The following is a 25,679-nucleotide window of genomic DNA, read 5'->3' as shown; positions in this document are numbered from 1 at the left end:
TCCCCTTCCCTATTTAACATTCACAGCTTTCAGAGCTTTGCCTAGTCTAGAAACCCTAAGTAACTCCAACACACACACACACACACACACACACACACGCACACACGCACGTTTTCTGCCCCTGAGTGAAACTCACCCTCTGTCCCGCGGCCACGCAGGTCCCCGCGCGGTGTCCTCCTCCTTCTACACACAGGCACGCGGGCGCGCTGTCGGAGCCTAGGGCAGCTCGCCGACACTTCGCACTCAGAGGAGATCTGCTCCAATCTCGCAGCGCCAATGGCATCTCCTGGCTCCAGCTTTTGGTCCTTCGGGTCTGAAGATGGCTCCGGGGATCCCGAGAACCCCAGCACAGGTAGGAGAATCAGGACCTGCAGCAGGAGAGCTTTGAGGGTGGACTGGGGTTTGCGGAGCTAGGGAAGACGAAGGAGGTTTTCCACCTGCAACAGGAAACTTTGGTGGCTTCGCCCTGCTCTCCGGGTTGGTTCCTGATGGCCCAAGAGACCAAAACCCTACAGGTCTTTATCCCATAAGAAGACGCTCCAAGAATCCTGGGCCTATTCCACCGAAGTCCGGGCGAGCCGACCCATGACAGGCGCCTCCTGGACCCTCAATTCCGGGGGCCTGGGACACTGCCACCATCTTGGTGTCTGGACCCTGGAATGGGACAGAGTAGCAGTGTGGAAAGGAAAAATTGGAATGGGAAGAAAATTACTGGTTTAAAAGGAGAGCCTGCGAGGAAATGGACAGGCTCGGAGTGTAGGAAAACTCGCCCCAGCGAGCAGGTAGGGGAGGGAGTTTGCCTGAACCGACTGGCACTAAAAGGAAAATGCAGGGGGCCGTGATGTGGGCTTCTCCTTGGGTAAAGAATCGGAAAACTGAGGGCCAGGAGGGATCGCCGAGCTTCCGCGCACCTCCCGCACGTGCCTGCGGTGCCGAACCCTGGGTGCCCCATCCTGCACCCCGGTTTATTGGCGTTGTTCACATAAAACAAAATTTCACACTTCCATCTGTCTGCTCTTCTCTTTCTGCCTCGCCGACCTTCTGCCTGCCTTTTTTTACAGCGAGAGCCTGGTGTCAGGTGGCCCAGAAGTTCAGGGGTGGCATCAGAAACAAGCTGTGCAGTGAGTGCCAGTGCCCAGGGGGTGGGAGGTGAACTGGGCGACGTGCCTCGGGCCGCGGGCCGCGGTGCACAGCCACCTTCTCAGCTCTGCATCCCCAGCAGTGGAGTCCGGGTTACTTGGTCCAGGATGGGAAGGGGCTAGGGAGCCCAGCGCTTCCGCGGCTGAGCGAGATCCACGTTCCGTGTCCTTGCCCAGCTCTGCTCTACGGAGACTGGAGACTGAGATGCCCAGAAGCCTTCGGAGAGTGGTTCAAGCGAGTCCCCACGGGTCACCTCCGGGAAGACGGCCTGTGCTTGCAGCTGTCTCAAGGGGATGTCAACTATGCGTTTCTACACTCAACAGGTAAAGGCGCCTCGCTGGGCACCCGGGAGCCACTGCCCCTCGCTCTGCCCCACCCACTGCCACAGGGAAGAACCCGGCACTGTGAACCCTACCCCAAACTTCCAGGTAGAAGGCCGAGGCCCACCTTAGGATAATCTTCAGCTGAAAATGAGACATGCAGGGCTTGTTTCCTGGGTCCGAGACTTGATCACAGTCCCTGCAGGCACTGCGAGCTCATGTTGGAACTGGGCCCTGGGGCCAGGGCGCTCTTCCCCTAGCGCCTCCCTTGGGGCTGCAAGTGGCCGGGGTGTCTCTGCGTTGAGCTCCTGGTTGGCTTCTTTGGGCCGCTGAGGCCTAGGGTGGGACTCTATTCCCAGTTCAAAGCGCAAAGACTTTCTAAGTCTTTACATCCTAAGAGTAATTTGTAGTTGTGATTTTACGGAAATATTTTATTCACGTGAGAACTGCATGCGGTTTTGCTTCCTTGTGTTTACACACCTAGTTATCCAAACGCGCATCACACACACACACACACACACACACACACACACACAACCACACCACTTTGGAAACAGCAGGCCTTCCTAATTGGTCAGAGATCCTAATTTTGCATGTTCCAATTTGCCTGGTTTGCAGAAAGGCCGTCCACAAACATTTCTGACATGGATAATTTCCATAATCATTTAGGATGATTTACTGAGAAATAACATTTAGGACGAACCCCTGCGAAGATGCACACTCTCTTTTAAAAAGAAAGCAAATAAGTTTTGAATTGAAATACAAGAATTCATTTGGGGTGAGTGGGTGGGAGAAATACTAAATTCTCTCATTTCTTCATCTTTGAGAAATGCTTCCCTTTTAAAGTAAACGCTCTGCGTTTCTAGAAGATTTTTTAAACACACAATCACTCAGTTCATAAAGAAACTGCTGGAGCAAGATCTTGCCTGGGTGTTTTCATAGCAAAATTAAAATGTGTCATTTTGAGTCCATTCCTTAGACCTACTACCAGCCTGTGATGGAGAAAGACCCACCCTGGCGTTTCTGCAGGATGTTATGGATATTTTGCTGCAGTATGTGGTGAAAAGTTTCGATAGATCAACCAAAGTGATTGATTTCCATTACCCTAATGAGCTTCTTCAAGAACATAATTGGGAATTGGCAGACCAACCACAAAATTTGGAGGAAATTTTGATGCATTGCCAAACAACTCTAAAATATGCAATTAAAACAGGTATTGTCCCATCAGAAATAATAAAGCTCTTTTTCCTTTCACAATATTTTTTTATAATAATTTCTTGTTTTTTGAAGTTATTGATATTTTCAAATTTATAAAACATTTTCATCATTTAAAAAATAGTCATTATTAGAATGATTCAAATCAAAAGCACCCTTTACTATTAGTGCTAATGCTTCTGAAGTTGATGTCAGAAACATTACCTAATTATAAATCATCATATTTTACATTGCACATATTTGGTCATGGAGGTTAACCACTGATGTAGACACAACCATTTGTCAGCAGAGGCCAGTAGAAGTGACCCAAAATGCAGAAAAAGGGGAATATGGAAATTAATACTCACAAAAACATGATTCAAACAAAATACTAATGTAGTGCTGGTAATTTTCTTTGCACAGGAAGGGTCAAAAGTTGGACAAATCATCCTATGTAATTATTGATCCAGAGGGATAATATTTTGGCATTGTCTCAAGTGGCCAGCACTTTAGATTTGAACTTCAAGTTGTCCCTATTTTTAAGGAATGTACACAAAAGAAAACACAATTCCAACTGCCTTAATAATTCAGCCATATTATATAAGAATGTGTGCTTCATGGCCACTTTGTATATAAGATAAAGGAGAAGAAGGGAGGCGGTGAAGGAAATCAGATATCCTTAGGGGAAAATGTATTGCTTTTTCACAGTACTCTTCATACTTTGTCCATGTTATAATGCCAGGTGTACCGTTTGTTTGGGTGCATTCTAAGTTTTAATTTTGTCTACACAAAGTCAGCTATTCATCTCCCAAGTCATGATTACCCCTTTCTTTCCTACATGGTCTCTAATTATCCGGATACAAGGTGGCATTACACTTCATTAGAGCAATAAAAATGACTGAATTTTCAGGAGAGTGGGGGAAGAAAAGATCTTTGCTGTGTGATTTTAGACCTGTGTGTGTGTGTGTGTGTGTGTGCGTGTGTGTGTGTGTGTGAGGGTTCTTTGTACATTCTTTATACCAACAGAGAAGAAAGGTATGCATAGAAGAAACCTTAGTAAATTGGTTTACTGACTTATTAGTATCCACTTTTGTGAGACTATAGATTTAAAACTGGATACATAGGGAAAAGAATTTAGTATGGTGATTTCTATCAAACTCTGTGCAGAACGGATTTTGAAGGCTTATTGGATATCATTCTCAATTATGTTCACAGAGAATTCACATGATGTATATACTAGGTATTAAAGATTTTTTTTCTTCCAGCTTTTCATGTGTCTGTAAGTACAAACCTGAACAATGCTTTTAATTCATTTTTGTTAGACCCATTCTCCTAACCTAATATTTAAATGTTAATAGTAAAATGCTACCTATTATTATTATATTTTATTATTTTGCTACCAAACAAAAAATAATCTATACAAATGTTTTACATCTTCATCCTTAAAAGCTGGTGGTGTCTGAAATACAATTTAAAGAGTTAAGATAATGGGAATTGCAAGTCAATGAAAGTAATTCTGTCTGTCAATGTTCCATTTAGGAAATACATGGGTCAATTCAATTTGTTGATTTTTCCCATAATGCTTGTAAAACTTTTGGTTAAGTGTAGCTCTAATGCATGTTATTTAAAGTTCAGAAAAAATATGATTGATTAAGTTGGATTTCTAAGCAATTAATTCAATATCAATATTATTCATTACATACATAGTCTCTCCCCTATCCTCAAATAACATTTCAAAGAATTAACAGCAATCACTTTTTCTTTCTAACTAGCAAGGTTATAAGTTCTTATGCTATAACTTGACAACTAGTACTATTTAGGGTCTGTAAAGTAGTTACTACCCTGCTATATTAAATGACATCTTTGTCTTTTGTTAAAATTACCTCTGTAAGAAATACTAAAACTGAAAACTGCTGAGAATGATAGAATCCTGAAACAATTAGCATTTGCAGGGGTTCTTAGATTTGGTGGTGATTGTGGCTGGGTGCTGGAGGGGTTAAATGTTGTCTTGTCTCTTTTAACCAAACCATCAAACAAAGGAATTGAAGGGTCAGTGAGTGAGGCCTTGTGTGCGTGTTGCCAGTACAAAGAGAGCAGTTTGGGCACCCTTAGCCCCCTCCCCAACTGATTGTGGACAAGAAGTCTGTGCATCCTTCCTGGCTCACTTGCTAATCTTTGGGGAGCATTCCAGAGCCTGGGGGGGCTTTAATCTCACCCTTCAAACTCCCTGTCTCCCTGGCTGCTCAGACTTTCTTGGCTACCTGATTCCTGGCACAGAGCCTCACTGCACAAGGCCTGGGGTGGGGGTGGGGGGCAGCAGCTGCAGCTGGATGTTAGGGCCACCAGGACAGCTGGCAAGCTCCTGGGCAGGTCTCTCACACCCTTTCTCTCAGAGAGCCCTGCCTACATTCACCCGCAGCTTGTAGAGGACATGCAAAGGGAGCAAAATAATATTTCTATAGACTATTTCTGCAGAAATCAAGAGGTCATGTTGTTCTGACCTGCCATACTATCTTTCTCTATATTTTCACATGATTATCAGTGAATAAAATTTGAGGAAGGACATATTCAGGGGAAATGAGAGACCAAGGCCAAAAAAATATAGAAGGGACATAGTCTACCAAAGCATTAAATCTGTTTCCACAGTTTCCCTAAGGCAGTCATCAGGGACACTTGTCTTCTGACATCCTGGGATACAACACACTCCTTGGAATCCCTCCCAATTTTATGCAGAGGTTTTCATGACAAAGTTTCCACAGAGTTAAATAGTGTGTGATAGTAGACACCAGATTCATAGAGAAAATGCATATGAATTGGTAGAGTAGATTAACAGATAGATTTGCTAATCCTGGCTTTGAAGAAATGTCTCAAGGCAAGAGAAATGCAGGGGCACCTGGAGGGAGCAGAGGGCTATGATTTCAGCTGTGAGCGCTAATGAAATGGGGAGTCAATGAGGCAGAGAGGAGTGGAGGGTGGTTCCAGAGGCCAGCAGCCATGCAGCCAGAAAGAGGCTTTTTCACTTTCTGTGGATGCATAAACTGACAGGGTCAGCATCACTGGGCCTGGAAAAGAGCAAAAAAATAGAAGGGCACTGTGCAAGGCCATAGGGCGGTAAAACAATGGTGGAGATCTGGTTGAGAGCTGCACAAAACTCAATCTCTCAAATATGCTCTTTTTTTTCCAGCTCCCATCTTTTCTTAGCATCTAATTGTCTAGCCACATGCCAGAGGCTGATAAGAGAGCACTCCAGTCCTAGAGATAAGAGATGCCTTGACTTTGTCCCTGCTTTCCGCATTGCCTTTTTAATCTTGTTTTGCCCATACTGGCATGAGAGACCATCACATCCCCAGGCTTCAGACATGTGTCCAGTAACTGGCAGGTGCCTTTTTATCAGATGCTATTTCCATAATTGTTCATCTTCCAATATTTTTGCTGCTAAGCACATCACAGATTTATAGATAGGTTTTTATGGGGAAAGACAAGAAAGTGGAATTCTATTCACATTTAAAATAATAGCCTCAGGAGTATTTGGATGTCAACCCCTTTAGAGAGTCTAAGAGAAATCCAGAAATTAATTAGATAAGCCTTGCTAATGGATTGATCGGTCCATTGACTATATCTTCATGTATCTTGTTGACAAGACAGTGATGCTGACTGTATTCATCTTTATTTTAAATCGCAGCTGTGAAGGAGTTCTGTTGTTTATAATTAAATATTTGGACAGAAAAGAATTGACAAGAATTAGGTTTCCCCATGCCATCTTTAGACAATCATCACCTTTTGAATCCAGGGCAAATCATTCAACAGAATGTCCTATTTTCTCATTTTTGCCTTGTCTTTTGTAATCATCAGCCATTTGTCACTGATATTATTATGAATGTTGGCGTGCCTGACGAATGGCATGGTATGACTGATTCCAGAACAGCTTCAACAAAAGAGGATTTTTAGCAGCACCAGTGTAAACAAGAAAAGCCTGTCTGTGAATCGCGTCGAATTGCACTAGCACTGTACTTTCCAAGTACATTGAAAGAATGCTAGGAAATAAGGTAGTATCCACATTGCAGACCACACTTGAGATTTTTTTTTTTTTTATCCTCACCTGAGGACATTCTTCAATATCTTGTTCAGATAGAGTGGAAGGGAGAGAGAGAGAAAGAGAGAAACATCGATGGGAAAGGGACACATTGAGTGGCCGCCACTCACACGACCCAACCAGGAGCGGGGACAAACCACAAACAAGGCACGTGCCCTTAGCAGAAACCGAACCTGGGTCTCTTCAGACCACAGGCTGATGCTCTAACCACTGAGCAAAACCGGCCAGGGCACACACTTGTGATTTTTAATAGGGAATATTTAAGGGATTATTTTTAGAGTGTGTTTTAAGAAATACCAAAAAATCCAAAATAGTCTCTCTCGTTATAGGAAATATTCCTTGGGGGAGGGGAGGGGGTGCGCACGTGCATGTATGTTGGGTTTCTGAATATGGATTTCCTATTACTGATGGATCTTTCAAGGTTTTTTAGCAAGAGAAATGTGTGCTTGAGAGGCATTTGTTTTTGTTGGATGCAGTCCTTATTCCGGTATTCCATTTTATTCAGGGCATCCCAGATATTTCAATCAACTCTCCACAGGACTGGATATGGTTGGATTAGCAGCAGACTGGCTGACATCAACAGCAAACACTAACATGTAAGTAGGTAAATGTGTTTTTAATGTGTAATCCAGGATAATTATTAATGAGGTTCCATAGTCTTTATTCTATCTCTCATGTGAAAATCTCTTTTATTAAGAAACCCCTAAAACAGTGATATGGACATCAGATGTGAATTGCTATTTACTGTAGCTTAATAGAATAAGTCCTGCTACAACTTTCATGCAAAGCCATACAACATTTTTTAATACAAAAGGGACTTTTTTTTTTTTTGCATTTTGGACTTATAATTGTGTATACTGTAAACAAGAAATGAAACTAGATGTCTTTTAAATGGTGTTACTCAACAATGGTCTTTATTCAATATGATAAATGTCTCTTGTGCACTAAGCTAATAATTGAAGCTCTTAACTTTACAAATATAGAAAAATGGGCAAGAAGACATAATTTTCTCTCTGTTTAATATATAATCATAACATTTGTGAATGTAGGCTTTGAAAAAGGAAACTATTCTATAGATGTTGTACTGGTGAATTATTTATTTGAGTTACAAACATAAAATGTGGTCATTACTACATTTCAGGTTCACTTATGAAATTGCTCCAGTGTTTGTGCTTTTGGAATATGTCACACTAAAGAAAATGAGAGAAATCATTGGCTGGCCAGGGGGCTCTGGCGATGGGATATTTTCTCCAGGTATATGATATTTCAACTTTTCTTTGTGTTTCTTTCTTCTGATATGCAGTGCCCTATTATGAACCTAGGAAATTTTAAATATCTTGTCTGAATTTCTGCTTAGGTTAAATAGGTTGTTTATGAATCAAAAGAATGAGTTCATTAAGTGCACATAACCATTGGCCATGCCTCCAAGCCAACTACTCATGCCTGAGCATTAGTTATTTGTGTTCAAAAAGAGCATAAACAAGGATGATATTTACCCAGGACTTCTACTGGGATCCCAACACAGGATGTATGGATCATGTGGAACAAAAGAATAAAGATTCTTAATATGAGAATTCACTCTCCGATGCTCTTCCCAGAAACAGAGAGAGGAAAGGGGTAGCCTCATCTAATACAGCGTTCTCTGTTTGAAAGCGGATGACAGGCAGACCTACTTAATAGATCTTACGAACCTTGTCCCTTTCAAGCAACAAGCAGAAAAGCTGATTTACACTAATTTCAAGGAGGGCAGAGAGTGCCTTGGGAGATAGTTTGTTAGAGCTAAAAGAGAGGGTGATGATTTTGTCACAAATTTCCCCATTCCTTCTCTTCTTTATCATGCATTTCAGTCTTTTCCTTCCTGCCCTTACCGCCCTCCATTGCATTCTAAGCTCCGTTATTTACACCTCTTCCAGCCAAGAGAATCGACCTGAAACAAAGGCCTGCCCTTGGTTCCCGGGTGTGTTTGTGACCTTGGTTTGATGCAGAGAAGAAAACAGAAGTGAGGAAGGCAGTGGGAAAAGAGAGTCACTGACCCATGGAAAAAACTGGTGTGCAGATCAACACCTAATCAGTGGCAGGAAAGAGGTCATTATAATGGGTGGGTGCTCCCCTAGGGGAGCCATTGTTTGTGCCAGCCCTAGCAAAGGCCACTCTGTGATCTCTCTCCAGCAAATTTACCAAGACCAGGGGGATGGGGGTGGGGGTGGTAAAGAACAGATGGAGAGAAGAAATGATAAATGAACAACAGTGGTTTCAAGGCCAGGGTTTAAATCAAGCAGCTTTACCTGCAAGCTTGGATCTGCTATTTTACTTTATGTTTTTAAAGCTATAGCACTTTTTTTTTTTTTTCAGGTGCTGAAGGAAAACCTGTTAGTTAAATTGTAGGGAAAATTTGCCTTTTCCTTTTAAGTCATTGAACACCAGCTGTGATGAATTTTAAGCTAGCCTTTATTTTGTAGAGAAGTTAGTACTTAGTTTTTCTCTGGAAAACTGTCCCCTGTTGAGGGAACTTTGTCATCATTGCCTGGAACTGATGCTCTTAAGACGTAAAGTATTTTTCATGAGCAATTAGGTAGGGTTCAGAGATCAACATCACTTCTACCTTTATTCTTTCTCCTCTTATAAGGTTGGTTTTATGATCGAGTTGTCCCTGAGGGTGCCAAGAACATCCCAGGCTCCGTTTTGATGGTTCCCAGGAGGGACGAGAGAACAGCTGCTAACAGCTGCTCTTGTGGACCCTAAAAAATTGACTAAAAGGGCTTGGCTCAGGCCAGAAAATGTACACCCAGAGAAAGCAGCCTCTCTGGCAGTTCTGCTAAGCCAGGTCTGGACTTAGGGCTTCCTTGCCACCCTCATCAATGACAGGGAATGATCAAGGGAAGGGGTTAGACAAGACTTAGGTTTGATCATGGGGCTCCTCCCTTGGGCCCTAAAGACCCAAAATGGAAGCCATAGATGTCATGCTACAAGGTAATGCAGACATTGCAAAGTGGGGAGGGAACACAAGAAAAGGCCACTGGCAACCTGTTTCTTCCCTGCCCTCTGTAGACATTACAGAGGAAAGGTCGAGAGCATCTTTAATCACTAATGGCTGCCGTTGTAGGTAGCAGTCGGCCTCCGTATTCCTGGAATAAAGGGTCTTATGATTTAAGGGGTATAGAAAAGGGGAAATCATACATATTATGTGCCTGAGGTCTGAAAGTCCTGTGGTCTGGGACCAAGCATGAGTAATTAGGTCTGTGGCTGAATATATAGCTCAGCTGCTTGTCTTACACCTCCATCTATAACATCCAGAAGCTTCGTGTTTCTTGGAAAGTCCTTTGGGACTTCTAGAAGTGATGTCACCTATGCCCGACAGCCACTCGTCACTGCTCAGCAAGTCACGAAGGACTGAGGGGGAAAGAGGAAAGGCTTGGCTTAGTCACAACCTTTCTCTGTCTACGGGATTTTCAGAGTGATTCAGGGCTTGCTTTTACATCCTTTTCTGGAAGATGTATGGGCAGTAAAAACATGCAGGATCCGTGCATCTGGCCTCCTGCCTGTGCTGCACAAAGCAGTGTACTCTGTCCAGAGGCCCAGAAGCCTGTTTGTCCCTCTCAGGGCTGCTGAGCCCTCAGACAGAGAATGACTGAGGTGCAAACCGAAGCATGGGAAGGCAGAGCTAGAAGCTTCTTGGATAAGTGTCCTGTGAAATGCATTTTCTCTGTGTACAACTTCCCCTTTGTCTTCTGCTCTCCTTTCTCCCCAGCCTGTCTGAGAAGAATGAGAGCAGTGGCTCTCAGTGGGAGAATTTTGCCCCCAATTTTTCCCCCAGGGGACATTTGGCAATGTCTGGAGACATTCTTGGTTGTCAGTCTGGGGCAGTACATTGCTGCTGGCATCTGGTGGGCAGAGGCCAGGGCTACTGCTAAACACCCTGCAATGCACAGGACAGCCCCCCACAAGTAATTATTCAGCCCCAAGTATCATTAAGTGCGAGGACTGAGAAACTATAGCTAGAGTGCAAGTTCCTGTAAAAGCTGCTGCATTTTCCAACAGCACCCTACACAGTCAGACTTTTAGACAGGGTGTCTGCTCAGAGCAGGTTTGACCTGGATTCTGCTTGTCCTGTGTCTCTGGGGTCTAGAAGAAGTAGGAATCGTCCTCATTCTGACTGATGACAGAGCCAGGATCTGGTTGATGACTGCTGTGTGTCAGGCTGTCTGCTTGTGTCAGAGCCCAGGGCTCGTGAGGCGAAGATCGTGTCCTATGTGGGCCATTCAACTAAATACAGAGAAACCTGCTCCTCAGCCACGTGAAGGGGAGCGAACTCAAAGCACCTATGCAGTGGCAGGGCCTGGGCGTGTCCCCCTTTGGGTGAGAGGGGGGATAGTGTCTTCACTCTGCCTGCAATCCCAGTTGCCACGCCAGCACACTCATTGCCACGCACAATCTGTCTTTGGTCTGGATAGCAAAAACCCTGACCTTTCCAATAATCCTGGGGAAAAGCTCACTTTTCCTGGCTTACCAAATAAAACTCTATTCATTAGATACACATTTTATTGTATGAAATCCTTGACAATCATAGGATGACACAGGAAAAGTAACTTAATATGGACTTAAAATTCCCTTAGTTGCATGTCCTTCCTATAATTACAAAGTAAGATTTTGTTAACTATTATGATTATATTTTAATGATTTCTTTAAGCGGGAAGAACTATTTAGGGAGGAATTAACACATGTGTACAATGAGGTGGGCTTGGATGTTTATTCTCATTCTGTAAGAATTGTTGATTAACAGCAACTGACTTGTATCAATTCAAGTGCAAGGCAGTGTATGAGCTTAAGTGAAAAGAAATGTCTCTCCATGAGGATAAAAGGAAGATTTTCCTAAGCCTCGTGCAGAATGACCACACTTGCAAGCTGGGAAAGAAGGCAATAACTCCTCAGTTCTTTTTTTTTATCCTCACCCGAGGACATATTTCCATTTTTTGTTCAGGTAGAGCGGGAGGGAGAGAGAGAGAGAGAAACATCTATGTGAAGGGAAACATTGAGTGGCTGCCACCCGCACGACCGACCAGGGCCGGGGACAAACTGCAACCGAGGTACGTGCCCTTAGCGGGAACCGAACCCGGGTCTCTCAGGACGGCAGGTGGACGCTCTAACCGCTGAGCCAAACCGGCCAGGGCAACTCCTCAGTTCTTGAAAGCTTCTTCAAAGGGCTCCCAACAAGAGCAGAATCACCTGCAGCTCCCCTTAGTGACAGAGATGGGTGTGGGGGGACAACGTCCGCCCTGCAGTTGGGCCCCATGCTCCTTCTCTGAACCCTCTCAGCCAGTGCCCGAGTCTGAAGATTCATTTCGAGAGCCAATACGAAGGTCTCCTCCTGTGTCCGAGGAAGACCTAGGGCAGTGGAAGTAGGAATGTGGCTTGCATGTGAAATGATGTTGATAACGACTAGAAGCGGTAACTGTGTTCTGTGCACTCTAGGTGGTGCCATATCTAACATGTATGCCATGCTGATTGCACGCTTCAAGATGTTTCCAGAAGTCAAGGAGCAAGGAATGGCCGCTGTTCCCAGGCTCATTGCCTTCACATCTGAGCATGTACGTGTTCCTGTTCTTTCCAAGTTTAAGGTTGTATTTCGTAAAGCCCGGGTTTAAGGAATGATGTTTGAAAATGCTTTATCCCCAGAGGTTCTCTTTCCAGAAGATACATTTTGGAAAAGAATGAGGGAGAGAAATGCTGAGTGGTACAATGGGTTGAATTTCTCTTTGAAATTCAGGAAAATTCTCAAAGAGAAAGTGGGATGTTCTACCTGCAGTTCCTACACTTTTTAGTAATACTGTTGTGTGTTGGGGGAAAGGTAGGAGGAGAGAAAACAGAGTGACTATGATCTCCTTCAGACTATTGATACTGCTGTGCCTACATAAGTCAAAATTCCAAAGTACCCTGCTGATACAATCTTCGTGTTTAAAAATTCTGATCAGATGGTCTACTCTCATGGTGTCTTGAACCCCTTAATGTTAACCTTTGGCAGACTTCACTAGAGGTTTTATCACTGTAGGGAAATGGCACAGTGATCTGTCATATCTCATCTCTGGGCCAGATCTGTCTTAGCCAATCAGAGGCTCCTACTTGCCACGAAGCTGCTGGCCAGGCAGGATGCTGGGAGCTCGGGTCTCCCTTCCTCAATGCCAGGGCATCGTATGTCATATTCTTTCCATGGCTTTCCCAGAGTTGAAACAAGGTCCATCCTGTTCACGTAAATTGTGCTAACAGCTTCCTGTCACATACCAAGGTAAAGCAGCACAGGAGCCCAAAGCCGCCCTGCAGCTGTGTGAGCAACACCTTGGTACAGAACTCTCCCACCACACAGGCCCTGCAGTGAACGAGAGACTGTTCTTCAGGTGTAAGATAAACATTACGTGCTGTAGCATTCCTAAGACTGCTGTCAGTACCTTGCCTCAAAGTAGCCTAGGGTCTGGAAAACAACTGTCTGAAAGATCAAGAAGCCCTTTGATGATGGGGGAAATAGGAAATGGGGAGGGAGGAAAGGGATCTACAGGAAAACTAGAAGCTCCTGAAAGAGATGTCAGTCAGGAGAAGCAAGGAATCACAGTGGGCCTCAGATCTACTACAGAACTTTTCTTTATATGCTTTAAGGTGTGTGTGTGTGTGTGTGTGTGTGTGTGTGTGTGTGTGTGTGTGTTTATAACAAGGAAACTGAGAGCAAGTACAGGTTGCAAGCCATTGTGTACAATTCATAACCACAGCAGTAGCCACGGGATCAAAAAAAAACTAATGATTCGGGCCGGCCAGTGTGGTTCAGGGGATTGAGCATCGTCCCATGACCTGAGAGGTCCTAGTTTGATTCCCTGTCAGGGCACATGCCAGGGTTGCGGGCTCGATCCTCAGAAGGGGGCGTGCAGGAGGTAGCTGATTGATGTTTCTCTCTTACATTGATGTTTCTCTCTCTCCTTTCCTCTCTCTCTAAAAAAATCAATAAAGAACATATTCTTTTAAAAAGAAACTAGTGATTTATGTTAAAAAAATATCTTTAGCATGTTGTTTTTAGTCATGTTTACCATAAACTTAGTGGCTTAAAACAATATGACTTATTATCTTACAGTTTTAGAGTTCAAAATCGAACAGGGGTGAGGCAGGGTTGGGCTCCTTCTGGGGACAGTAGGGGAGAGCCCTTTTCCTTGCCTTTCCAGCTTCCAGAGGCCACCTGCCTTCCGTGATGCATGGCCCCCTTCTCCACTTTCAAAGCACGGAGTATCTTCAGATCTCTCTCTCTCTGACCTCTGTTTTCATCACCAGATCTTCTCTAGCTCTGACTCTCCCATCTCCTCTTTCCCTTGTAGGGACCCTTGTGATTACTTGGGTCTATCCAGATAGCCTAAGATAATGTCCCATCTCAGTACCTTAATTTAATCACATTTGTAAGATCCCTTTTGCCATGGAAGGTAACATATCCCCAGGTTTCAGGGATTAGGATATGGACATCTTTGGGGAGGAAGGCATTTTTCACTTTACTAGACCTAGTACGCCCATCATCAGATAATTTTCATTTCTCAGCTTCTCCGTGGGTAGAAAAACATGATGCAGTTTTTTTTCTAATAACCCTGCAGTGGATTTGGATCCCTACATAGTTGTTAAATGTTACTATATTCTCAGTCTCAAAAATTTCAGCTAGTCTTATATTGGGTATCTTTTTCTTTCGGCTTCTGTGCTGATTATATGAAATGAGGTTGGTCGACCAGCAAGCTGCTCTGTGCTCTCTGGTTTCTGCATGAGTTTCTTGGGCTCAAGCTTCATGAAATTGACTTAACCTTGCTCAGAAAGCTCAGGTCATGTGGCCTGGCAATGATTTTACTATGCTTATTTGCTTGCTATTGCAAACTTTATTTCCAAAGAAAGGTCATTCAGTTATACAACAACCATTTGATTCTCCTTCCTCTTTCTTGGATCTCTATCCACACACATAATTATGAAAGAACATTTGAATTATAAACCTGCCCTAAAATCCCAACTGGTTCTAACTGCAAGCTTAGTTTTGACAAATGAACTGTTTTCCTAATGTATAATACCTTATATCTGGTAACTATTTGACTGTTTCCGACACACTTCCAATACACATTAGCTCATTTGATTCTCATGGCAATCTTGTGGTACAGGCAGAACAGAAATTGTTATTAGTGTCTTATAAAGGAGAGGCTGTAGTAGCTATGTAGACAAAGCCAAGAGTAAATGGGTTTCCTGACTCCCAGACCAGTGAAGTCCCTGCCTCCACTGCCAACATAGAAACCAGATTTAAAGGTTCAGCAACAAAGGTTTGTAGATCACAGTTCATCAATTGATTTAACATTTTCTACCTTCCCAAATCAAATTTCCACCAAGAGTTTTTTCTGAATGTGAAGGTGATGCTAAATTGTTAGCTCCCCCAAAGAAAAAACCTGCTGATTAACTGGAAAAACTGGAGGGGGTTTTCAACGTTTATTGAAAGCACTTTTATGTCTCCTTGAACAGTTGATCCAAATCATTCTGGATAGATGAGACAACAATTTGTTAAAGGCCAAGGAGGGAGGAGGCCGGGGAGGGTGGAGGTGGGCAAAGTTGGAGGAGGGGGCTCCTGCCTAATGTCAGCATTAAAAGCATTTTTAATTAAAAAAAAAATCATTGAAGTTACAGGTTAAGAGGTAACTTGACCCCCCATGTCTAGTTCCTACTGGGCTTCATACTCAGGGCCATTCCATCCCATTTGTCATTTAGTGTAGCTCCTTCCAGCTTCAGGCCAAGCCATATGCTCCCCTAATCCTTCCAGATTTTATCGTCCCTATGTCTCCGCCAGCCCCAGAAATATATCTCCACAGGCCAAAGAAAGAAAATTACCAAGTTTTGTCTCAAATGCTTTTTCTCCATGTCAAAAATTTTTTTTTTTAATCCTCACCCGAGGACATTTTCCCAGTTTTTGTTCAGATAGAGCAGGAGGGAGAGAGAAGAAGAGAGAGAGAGAAACATCGACATGAAAGGGACAGACTGCAACTGAGGTACATGCCCTCAGTGGGAACCGAACCCGGGTCTCTCTGGACCGCAGGCCCACACTCTAACCACTGAGCCAAACCGGCCATGGCAAGGCCAAGCAATTTATGTCTGCATAGACATATCTTTCCTGAATAGCTTGACGTGCAGGGAGAAAGGATGGTGCAGGCTCACGACTTTTGGGGTATCAAATGAGAGCCTCATAGAACACTCACCTCAGTGCCTGGGACACAGGAAATCTACATATATATGAGATAACGTAAAACAAAACAAAACAAACAAAAACAAAACCCCTTTGTTTTATAGATGAAGAAACCAAGTCCCAGGGGTGGAAGATGCCTTGCCCAAGGCATCACAGCCATTCACTGGCAGAGTAAGATCTAGAGCCTCAGTTTCCCAATGGTCCCAACACTACTCTTTCAACTGCTGGCGGGGTGACCTGAACGCACTCTCTAGCTGGCTGCTCCACACCCACCTGTAGTGTCTTTTCTCAAATCCTGTTTGCCTGGTGTCGGCTATTCTAGTGCTAATATAATTTCCTGATCTATTGAACTTGGTCAAGTTACTGTCCTTTTGTTCTGAGCACTGAGTTAATAATGACCTGTTTGGAGCCATAGAGATGGCAATGGCATTGAGAAACTGTCATCTTCCATCATTCAATCAGAAACTTCATACATTTAAGAAGGGAAGGGTCATCCTTTATTTTCTAAATGGCTCCTCTCTCTCTCTCTCTCTCTCTCTCTCTCTCTCTCTCTCTCTCTCTCTCTCCACCAAAGCTACCCATTTCTTTTCTTTCCACCAAAACAGATTAGAACTTTCTTTAGCTTTAGAACTTTCTAAATCCTGTTTGTTCAAATCAAGCTGTTTTTTTGAAATTTTGAATAGGGCTAAATTAAACAAACACTACTGCTGTGAAGAACATTAGAAGTAAATAAATCACTGAGCTGAAACAAGAGAAAGCATGGAAGTCTGAGTGAAGAGTGCCAAGATTACTTTTCTTCAAAATATAGAATCACAAAGTCTCAGAATTGGAAAGGATCTCAGAGATTATCTGGTTCTATACTCATCCCTTGCTGGAATCTCATCACCTTCAAAAATCTTCAGTGATAGAAAACTTGGCAAAATTTGAGTTTTAGGTCCTTTATTGAAAATAGATTCAGAGAGAAGCTAAGATCGCAATGCAATAATTCACCTATCTGTCTCTCTCTCTCTATCCTTTGGAAGTTCCAACCATGAGCTTAATTCCAAATTCCTCTTATTTCCTCATGTGACACAAGTTCTTCCAGAAATAGCTTCAATGAAATGGCATAATTACACCCAGGAAAAATATTCTTCATAATCAAAACAGATACTGAGATCTTTCAGGCCAATCACCATAACTAACTCACTCAGCTCTTCACAGGCCAAACCCAGCTCATGTCGACGTCACCTGGGGCCAGTCATCAATGTTCTCAAGACCCCCCATGGCCTCAGCCCACTTCTTTGGGGAGCTGATTTTCATATTTGCTTTGGAAATATGTTTTCCACATATTGACACTATTTGGAAGGGTTTCAATTACAAAAATAGGTATCTTTGATGAAAAAAAAAAAAAAACAACAACAACTAACTAACTGCAATCTAGTCAGCTTGGAAAAAAGACAGCTCCCTTGTAATTATTCCCAGTAGACAGTAACTTAGCCTGCCAGAACTTGCAATAAGTGGAATTGTGAGTCAAATTCAGTCCACCGTTGGCACCCCCTGCTCTGCCTCCTTTTCACTTCAGGGCCCTGATCACTGCTGTGTTATCCTTCTCCTCCACCCGATCCCATCAAAACCTGCTCTCAGGAAAGAACCTGAGAGTCATGGAAATGATTGTGAAACCTAAGTGTTTCCCCTCCTGCAGGTGTTCCCATTGCAACAGAAGACAAAGTAATAAGGCAACAAGGTACAAGTCCAGGCACTGGTCAGTGAGACATTTTCTTTATTCCTTCGCTCAATGATGCTGTGTACCAGGCTTTACAGAACAGACCCAGTGCCTGCTCTCAAGGGGCACATTTTGTACTCGGGGAGAAGGGAAGGACATGAAGGGGATGGTCCCCTCTCCCAGTGCCCCTGAAACCACATTCCACATTGGGTGACTAACTCCTTTGTTCTGAGTGCCAGATCTGCAGTAACTGGATAGAGTTATTTTTCTTCAGGTTAGTGGGTAAAGCCCGTAAGCTTTGGAAGTGACTAGAAATGACGGCAGACCCTGTTCTGCCACCTTCCAGGATATGACCTCAAATTAGCTACTTTATTTCTTCCTTGTCTGTAAAATGGGAATTATAATACCCAGCTCACATAGTTGTTGAGAGGATGAAGTGAGATAATACATGTCAAGGGGTAGAGCACAGTGCCTGGCCTTCGGTAAGTACTCCACGAAAGGCTGCCAACATTACTATTCTAACCAGCCCCTACTGGTGCCCACATGGGAAAGAGTTGAGCCCATCCAGGAGGCTAGTTGGAGGCAGCAAGGAGAGCAGTCACATGTCTGGGGACATTTTGAGTGGCAAATTATTGCCTTATGATAGATATGGCCTCCCTCCCGAAATACCAGAACAATACTCAAGGATTCATAGCCTTAAGAGACTTTAGAAATGCTATTATTACTTGTATGATTTTGAGATTTCCCTACATACTTCTACATGGCATATGCTTAGTATAAGACACAAAGTAAATTCACATTAATTTTGTCTGAGGATTTCAAAATTCTGCTCGAGGGAGACCTGAGGGCAGCTTCTCAGTAGGTAGGAGGGTAGGAGAGTAAGAAGGGACACACTTGTGGATGCCAGGTGATCCACAGACACTTCACATTTCGTAGCTACACGTATCACACCAGCTCTACTGAAAGAGGAATCCATCACTGCCGCTGAGCAAATGGTGGCTCAGAATGAGAAAGTAACTTGCCTAAATAAAGCCAGGTGTCCAACTCAGGTCATTTTGTCTCAAATGACCTCTTTCCATAGACATTTTTATTTCTCTATTCTCAGGATCCTAAAATCATGGAAATAATTGCTTTCCATTGGGTGATCAATGTGACATATTTCATGCTGGTGTTCATGTTTTATGTCAGCTTAAGCCTAGGACACACCAGGACCTTTTAACAGACAGTTTGGGCACAAGCTCACAATGGGATAACTTTAAATTATAGAACTGAGTGTGAATAATAAGGTAGCAGCTTCACAGAAATGCTTTGTGTGAACATCCAGATCACCTCTGACTCACAGAGTGTCTCTAGGAACATGGCTGGGTAATCCGCTCCCCTCCAAATCATAATAGAAATTGATGAGGCGGTCTCACGGAGTACCAGCTTCTTTGTAAATCAGATGCTTTAGAAAGCAGAAAGCTCTTTTAGGCCATCTGAGGAACAGAAGTAAGAACAAGGGCAACCAGTCTCTCTGACAAATGGACCTACCGTTTCCCTTAAATCTCAGGATGGGTGGGAGGCAAACCAATGGGTGTGTGAGAGGGGTACTGAGAAGCTGATGGACGAGGGGAGACTGTTGGTCCTGCAATCGCTGAGGGGAGGACGAGGGTGCGACACAGAGAAGGAGCCAAAGCAGAAGATTCTAGTTCATTCATAGTTTGAACTTCAGGATTTACTTGTTGGGGATTCTGGATGTATGATGATGTGTAATCCTTTCAGCTGGGCTCAGTGTTCCTCCACACAGACTCCATTCACTGCATCCACAAAGGGGAGAGTGTTGGCATAAAAGAATCAAGTCCAAGGACAGTTGACAGACCTTAGAGATAAAAGGTAGAGCTTTTGATAGAATGTCAGAAGAGTTAAGAGCTGAGATCTCCAACCTAGTGTATCCTTTCTCTTTTCTTTATTTGAAATTCTGGTTGCTTCTTTCTTCCCCCAGCAGCTGGTCTGTTTAGAAGGACCTACAGCTGTTTCCTGCCTGGGAAAGATCCACCTTAGGCTTTCTGGGGTGGGTATAAGAAGACCTCCGGACTTGCTTCAGAATGGGCCTTAGATTAAAGGCATTGAGGTCCATTTGGCCCACCATTGTGTAGCCCCAGTCACCAAAACTACTTCTCAACATTGGGACTTGTGGTCAGAGACTTATGGAAATAAATAGTGGATATTTCCCTGGATTTGTTCTCTGAGCATGTGTTCCAACTCAACAAATACTTATTAACCATACACTACAACAAAGTTTTGCCCTCATGTAGCCTGTGTTCTATTTGGGCACAAATAGTGGGTAAACTAATGAATATGTAACGTCACGTGGTGACAAGAGAATGGGCTATTCTAGGATGGTCATAGAAGGTCTCTGTAGAGGTGATACGTAGCAGAGACCTACATGGAATGAGGGAGAGAGCCATTTCCATATCTGGGGAAGGATTTTTCAAGAAATGGAACAGCAAATAAAAAGGCCCATAGGTGAGAACAAGTTTGGCAAGCTCACAGAAGACCAGGAAAGCCAGTACCACCAGGTAGAGTGAGTGAGAGGAGGGGAAGTAGGACACAAGGTAGGGAGGGGGTGGAGGATAAAGGTAACTAGGTACTGAGGGCTGTCTTAATAACCTTTATGTTCCCCAAGCCTAGACGAGGATTTCCCTAAAGTGGTCCGCTAAGCAGTTGAATCTGAGCCTCTGTTAAATATCTGGATGTGACTAACAATGGCTTGAAAGAATTAATGCAACTTCCCACTGCTTATCTAAATTATACATAGGAAGAGATACTAGCATGTCCAGAGACTGAAGTGGTTTGTCTCAGAACTTTCTACCAGTTCCCTTACTCTCCCACCATCCCTAAAGACAGGTAAGATTTACTGTGCCCATTAAAGAAGGAAGGAGCTGATTGCACCCCACAGTCCCAAGGCTGGATAAAATGGCAGAGCTCACCAGGCCGGTGTGGCTCAGTGGATTGAGCATCGTCCTGTGGCCCCAGAGGTCCAGTACGGTCCCCAGTCGGGAGCGTGCAGGAGGCAGCTGATTGATGTATCTCTCTCACATTGATGTTTCTCTCCTTCCCTCTCTCTCTAAAAAAAAAAAAAAAAATCAATACAAACATATTTAAGAAATGGCAGAGCTCATGCTCTCCTTTTCACATATTCTTACTTTGGACAGTTTCATCCCACTCAAACCCAGAAAGCCTGCTTACATTTTACTTACAAAATCAGGGTTGGGGAGGCAAGAGGGACATTCATTAGCTCATTCCCCAGCTATTCTATTAATTACTATAACAGTCTTGATGATTTAAGGGACACCTCTGAATCCTTAGAGCTTCTAAATTTTGTTCATAGTTTTGCTTTCTGTAGCCACCCAGAGCTATTCCTCTACTCCTGCCTCGGCACGGCCCTTCAGACATAAAGGCCACCCTTGCCACATGTCTCATGGCCTCTGCTCGTGACCACGCGTTCTCTGAGCTCTCTCTAGACAGTTGGTTCGCAGACTCCTGACCATCCAGGAAGCTAGTGTGCTCTGGTTTATCAACAATGGTTCCGTGAAACATGGTGCTAAGGATTAAAAATGATTTTTCATCAGCGCAGAGAGATGAGACATTTAAGCTGGCTTCGCTGTTTCTTCCGCCTTGGCCGTGTTTTTTTCTCTCTCTAAGTCCTTCCTCTTTATGTCCCTTGCTATTTGTGGACAACATTTAGCTATTTCCCTGCTCCCTTTCCTGAAAATATAAACAGTGTTCGGTATCTGATTTTCTCTTTCATGCCTCATATCACCCAGGTTCTCCCTCTTTAAGCTTTCTGCTCGGGCACGTGTTTGTCTAAGTGTGTGGCATTTGGTATAGTGATCAATTTTCCTGCTTAATTGCTCCTCATTTGAGATCCCTATTCTTTCTCATTAAAAAACAGGCAGAACGACTTCCTCTCATTGACCAGGTGCACCAGATCTCTTACTTATCCCCAATTTGCCATTTGGCAGTTTAGTGCTTACAAGCTCATTCACTGAGGGGCCTAATTTGAGTAACTTGTGCTTGCTCAGTGGGGCAGCTGTTTTCCTGTGTTCTGTGCCCTCCTGTCAGGGGACTTAGCGCCGTTTTCTCCTTTTCTCAGTGGCCCAGGGATCTACTAAATAAGCAAGAGAGGGCACTGTTTTGTTTTGTTTTTAGTGGGGAAGACATACATCTTTACAAACCCAATTAAGCTTTCTTTCCTACTTTCCAGGTATCTTGGTAACAAATGTGCACGTTGTCTTTCCGAGGTTATAAAATGAGGCTAATGGCCCTTTCTCATTACTTCTGAGCTACACTGGGTTTTTTAAACACCTCTGTTCAGTGCCTCGTTTACCGGTTTCCATGATGTGCTGTTGTTTTAAATGTGATTTCCTCTTGCTTATGAGACACACACCCTAAAATAAGAGTATGTGGCAGTTCTTATGCTGCATATTTAATAATTCAAATAAATCAAAGTGGGCATTCAAAGAGAGTGTACTCAGGAACCGTAACTTAAAATTCCAGTCAGCAGCCCTTTTGAGATGTAAATTGAGGCAAGAGCTCCCCTTTTGGACAGCTTAATGATCTGTAGTTAATAGTAAGAGGCTGCTGAGCAGATGCAGTACAGCTGGGCTTAGGTTAGCCTCTCTCAGCTTTCTGAATTGCACAGTGATCCAGCCACTGAGATTCAGATTCCTATCCGGAATCAATAACCAAGATGTAGCGGCTCCTTGTCAATGTTTTGCCCAAACCAGGAACCAATGCCTCCTTCCTGAGCCCACCCCAGGCTGGGCAGTCACCTGCACAACAAATAGCCCCTTCAATAGGCCTGGGACAAAAAGTGCTGAATTTAAAGCCAATCTCTCCTCTTACTTGGGTGCACACAATTATACCGAACTTGAAAGAAATTGAGTGTAATCTCTTGGCAGCAAAATATAAGTTTGGGGGGAGCCATATATACACTGCTGTTGGAGGCAGTTGATGTGTTCTTACTCCCTGTGTATAAAATTGGCTTGAATTACCGTGTGTTGGGGTCACAGGTCCTTTTACACCTTCCAAGATCATATTATTTTTAGTTAAAAGTCCAAGTGAATTCAACAACAACAACAAACAAGCAAGCAAACAAACAAAAAACCTATTCAAAAATGGGCAAAGGACTTGTATAGACAGTTCTCCAAAGAAGATGTACAAATGGCCAATAAGCACATGAACATTTGCTCAATGTCAATAATCATTGGGGAATGCAAAACAAATCCATAATGAGGTATCACTCCACACCCATCAAAATAACTATTCTCAAAAAAGCAGAATATAACTGTTGACAGGATGTAGAGAACCACTGGGTAGCGCTGTGGGAGTGGGAAATGGTGCAGCTGCTGTGAAAAGCAGAATGACAATTCCTCAAAAAAAAAAAAAATAATTGCCACATGATTCAGCAATTCACTTCTGAGTATACCCAAAAGAATTAAAAGTAGGGCTCTAAGAGATATCTGTACACCTATGCTCAGAATACCATTATCCTCATGGCCAAAGGTAGTAGTTACCCAAGTGTTTACTGATGGACGAATGGAAAAACAAAACATGTTGTATGCATACAATGAATATGCATACAACATATATGAAACAACAATATGCATGAAAATGAAGGAAATTCTGACATAAGCTACAACATGGGTGAACCTGGAGGACATTATGCTCAGTGAAATAAGCCACTCACAAAAGGACAAAGGGTGTATAGTTCCACCTATATGAGGTTCCTAGAATAGTCAGGTTCATGGAAACAGAAAGTAGAATGGTGGTCACCAAGGGCTGTGGAGAGGGAGGCATGAGGAGCAGTTGTTTTATGGGTACAGAGTTTCCGTTGTGCAAGATGAAAAGAGTTCTGGAGATGGATGGTGGTGATGGTTGCACAGCAATAAGATGGTAAATTATATGTTATGTATGTAAATTGTATGTATGTATATTTCACCACAATCTTTTTTAAAGCCCAAGTGTAGGATGCCTTCTTCTCTCAGCAATCCAGGCTTTGGAGGGACAGATGAGAAATAGGAGAAAAGAAAAAATAATAGCTAAGGGAGTGGATCTTGAGTTTATATGCAACTAATTATAAATGTGCCTTTTTTACAGAGTCATTTTTCTCTCAAGAAGGGAGCTGCAGCCTTGGGCATTGGAACAGACAGCGTGATTCTGATTAAATGTGATGAGAGGTGAGCATGAATACACAACTCTTATTGGTTAGCAATTTGCTAATTCCACACATACAGTGTAAAAACAGGTGATGACTGTGGGGAAGCAAACCTGCCTCCATCCTGGTCACTGCCATTCACTTTCTTTTTCACATGGGCTCTTGCTTGGAGTTGCCGGACAGTGTCCCTCGATGCCATGGAGCCTTCCATGGCCCTTGACTGAATCAGAACCTTTGTTAAATCTATCAGAATATTCTGCACCAAGATGATGCCCAGGGACATTCATCAGCTGGCCACTTAAGCAACACCAGGAGCTTGATCACTGATTTATGGTGATGTCATCATTCTGGGCACCAAGGATGGTGTGAACTTGATGGAGTAATTATAGAAGGGGTGCTTTTTAGTGAGTAGGGAGTAAATAATACCCCAGCAACTCATCAGCTTTGTACTGGAGCCAAAGGAGAATCCCTGTTTTCATCGACACCCATATCTTCACAGGTCTCTGTGACAAGGTGTGGGGGACATTTAATAACATTTTCAGGATATTCATGTAAATTATCACAGGCCCTGTAAGCTTGGAACCTATAAAAAATTTAATGCATTGAGTAAGGAATTTCACTAACTTAAAAGGAAGCCACTCAATTAACCACTTATTTATTTGTATGAATTTATTAGACAGACATTCATGATTGCCTCCCATACCACTAAGCTCTAGAAAAAGATAAGGCACAATCCCAGGGTCCTGACAGTATATGAACGAAGTGGAGAGAAAGAGTAGCATCCAAAAAGACATTTATATGGTTGAATTGTGTGGCCCAGAGTATATATTCTATACATTGGTAAGCCTTGAAAGGCTTCATGCATCAGGAAAAGCTTGAGCTGGATTTTTAAAAATTGGAGATGAGTTGGATGGGTGGGGGCAATTGCTGAAAATTGAACTCCACCAGCAGAGAGAGCCACGGAAGTGGCAGTGCACGTGTGGGCCTCGAGGAGAGGAAGGAGACAGCCGTGGCAGATATATTTGGCCATGTGGGATTTTGATAGCTCGAAAAGCCAAGCGGATTAATAACCATATCTCCCTCTGGAAGATAAAATTACAAGAGATTGCCACTTTCTTGTTCACACTTTTATATATTGTCTGAATTTGTTTGTTTGCAAGGAACACACATTACTTTTATAATGAGGGGAAAAAGGTGATGTTTATTTTTCCTTTTTTGGGGCCGGGGTTGGGGAGCTATACTTAGCATTTTAACTTGATGAATCTGGAGACCAGGTAACTTGAAAGCTTTTTTGTTTTCGAAGGGCGTGAATGAGAACCCCTGCAGGAAGCAAGGAGGAGGAGAGGCTGGTCAGTGACTAGCAGGACGAAGGGTGTGAAATGATGAGGACTGGAGTGAGGCGAACACGTTTTGAACAGGAATCGCCTTATATTTTGAAGGCTACCAGTGTCCCTCACTATCCGATATTTGAGAATTAAGACTCGAGGGGAAAACTGGCACACACAAAAATTGCTAACTGGGGATAAAATTTTAAATAACAAAAATCTTTCTTAATCTGTAGCCAAATGGTTATAAGCAACGAACCTGGAATTCAGGGAAAAAGTGTCTGACAGGCCCTATTTTACCAATCTAGTCAGTTTTCCTTCTTAGCTTAACTACTAGGTTCTCTTGAGTTGAATCTCACTCAGAGGCTAGATGACCTGGGGGAACAGAGGGGCCTTGAACCCCGTCCCTACGGCACCTGTGAAAATCAGGCTGTGCACATGGAAATGCCCTTGGGATGAGTCCACCAAGCCTGCCAG

At 43.3% G+C, this 25,679-nt stretch overlaps 1 protein-coding gene across 1 annotated transcript in view; it reads left to right on the top strand.

Moving 5' to 3' along the window:
• Nucleotides 1–246: 246 nt before the first annotated feature.
• The window catches only part of GAD2 (glutamate decarboxylase 2), a 77,600-nt gene continuing 52,167 nt past the window's right edge, over nt 247–25,679 (top strand). The window contains 9 exon segments of the mRNA XM_036269338.1: nt 247–352; nt 1,062–1,142; nt 1,345–1,428; nt 1,431–1,463; nt 2,440–2,673; nt 7,253–7,343; nt 7,889–8,001; nt 12,217–12,332; nt 23,820–23,899. Of these exon segments, the coding sequence (XP_036125231.1) occupies nt 277–352; nt 1,062–1,142; nt 1,345–1,428; nt 1,431–1,463; nt 2,440–2,673; nt 7,253–7,343; nt 7,889–8,001; nt 12,217–12,332; nt 23,820–23,899 (908 nt within the window). The 5' untranslated portion in view covers nt 247–276.

The sequence above is a fragment of the Molossus molossus genome, unplaced genomic scaffold (assembly GCF_014108415.1).
Source record: "Molossus molossus isolate mMolMol1 unplaced genomic scaffold, mMolMol1.p scaffold_m16_p_1, whole genome shotgun sequence".
NCBI classification, from domain to species: Eukaryota; Metazoa; Chordata; class Mammalia; order Chiroptera; family Molossidae; genus Molossus; species Molossus molossus.
Note: the sequence above shows the minus strand (reverse complement) of the source record. Positions and strands in the feature narration are given on the sequence as shown.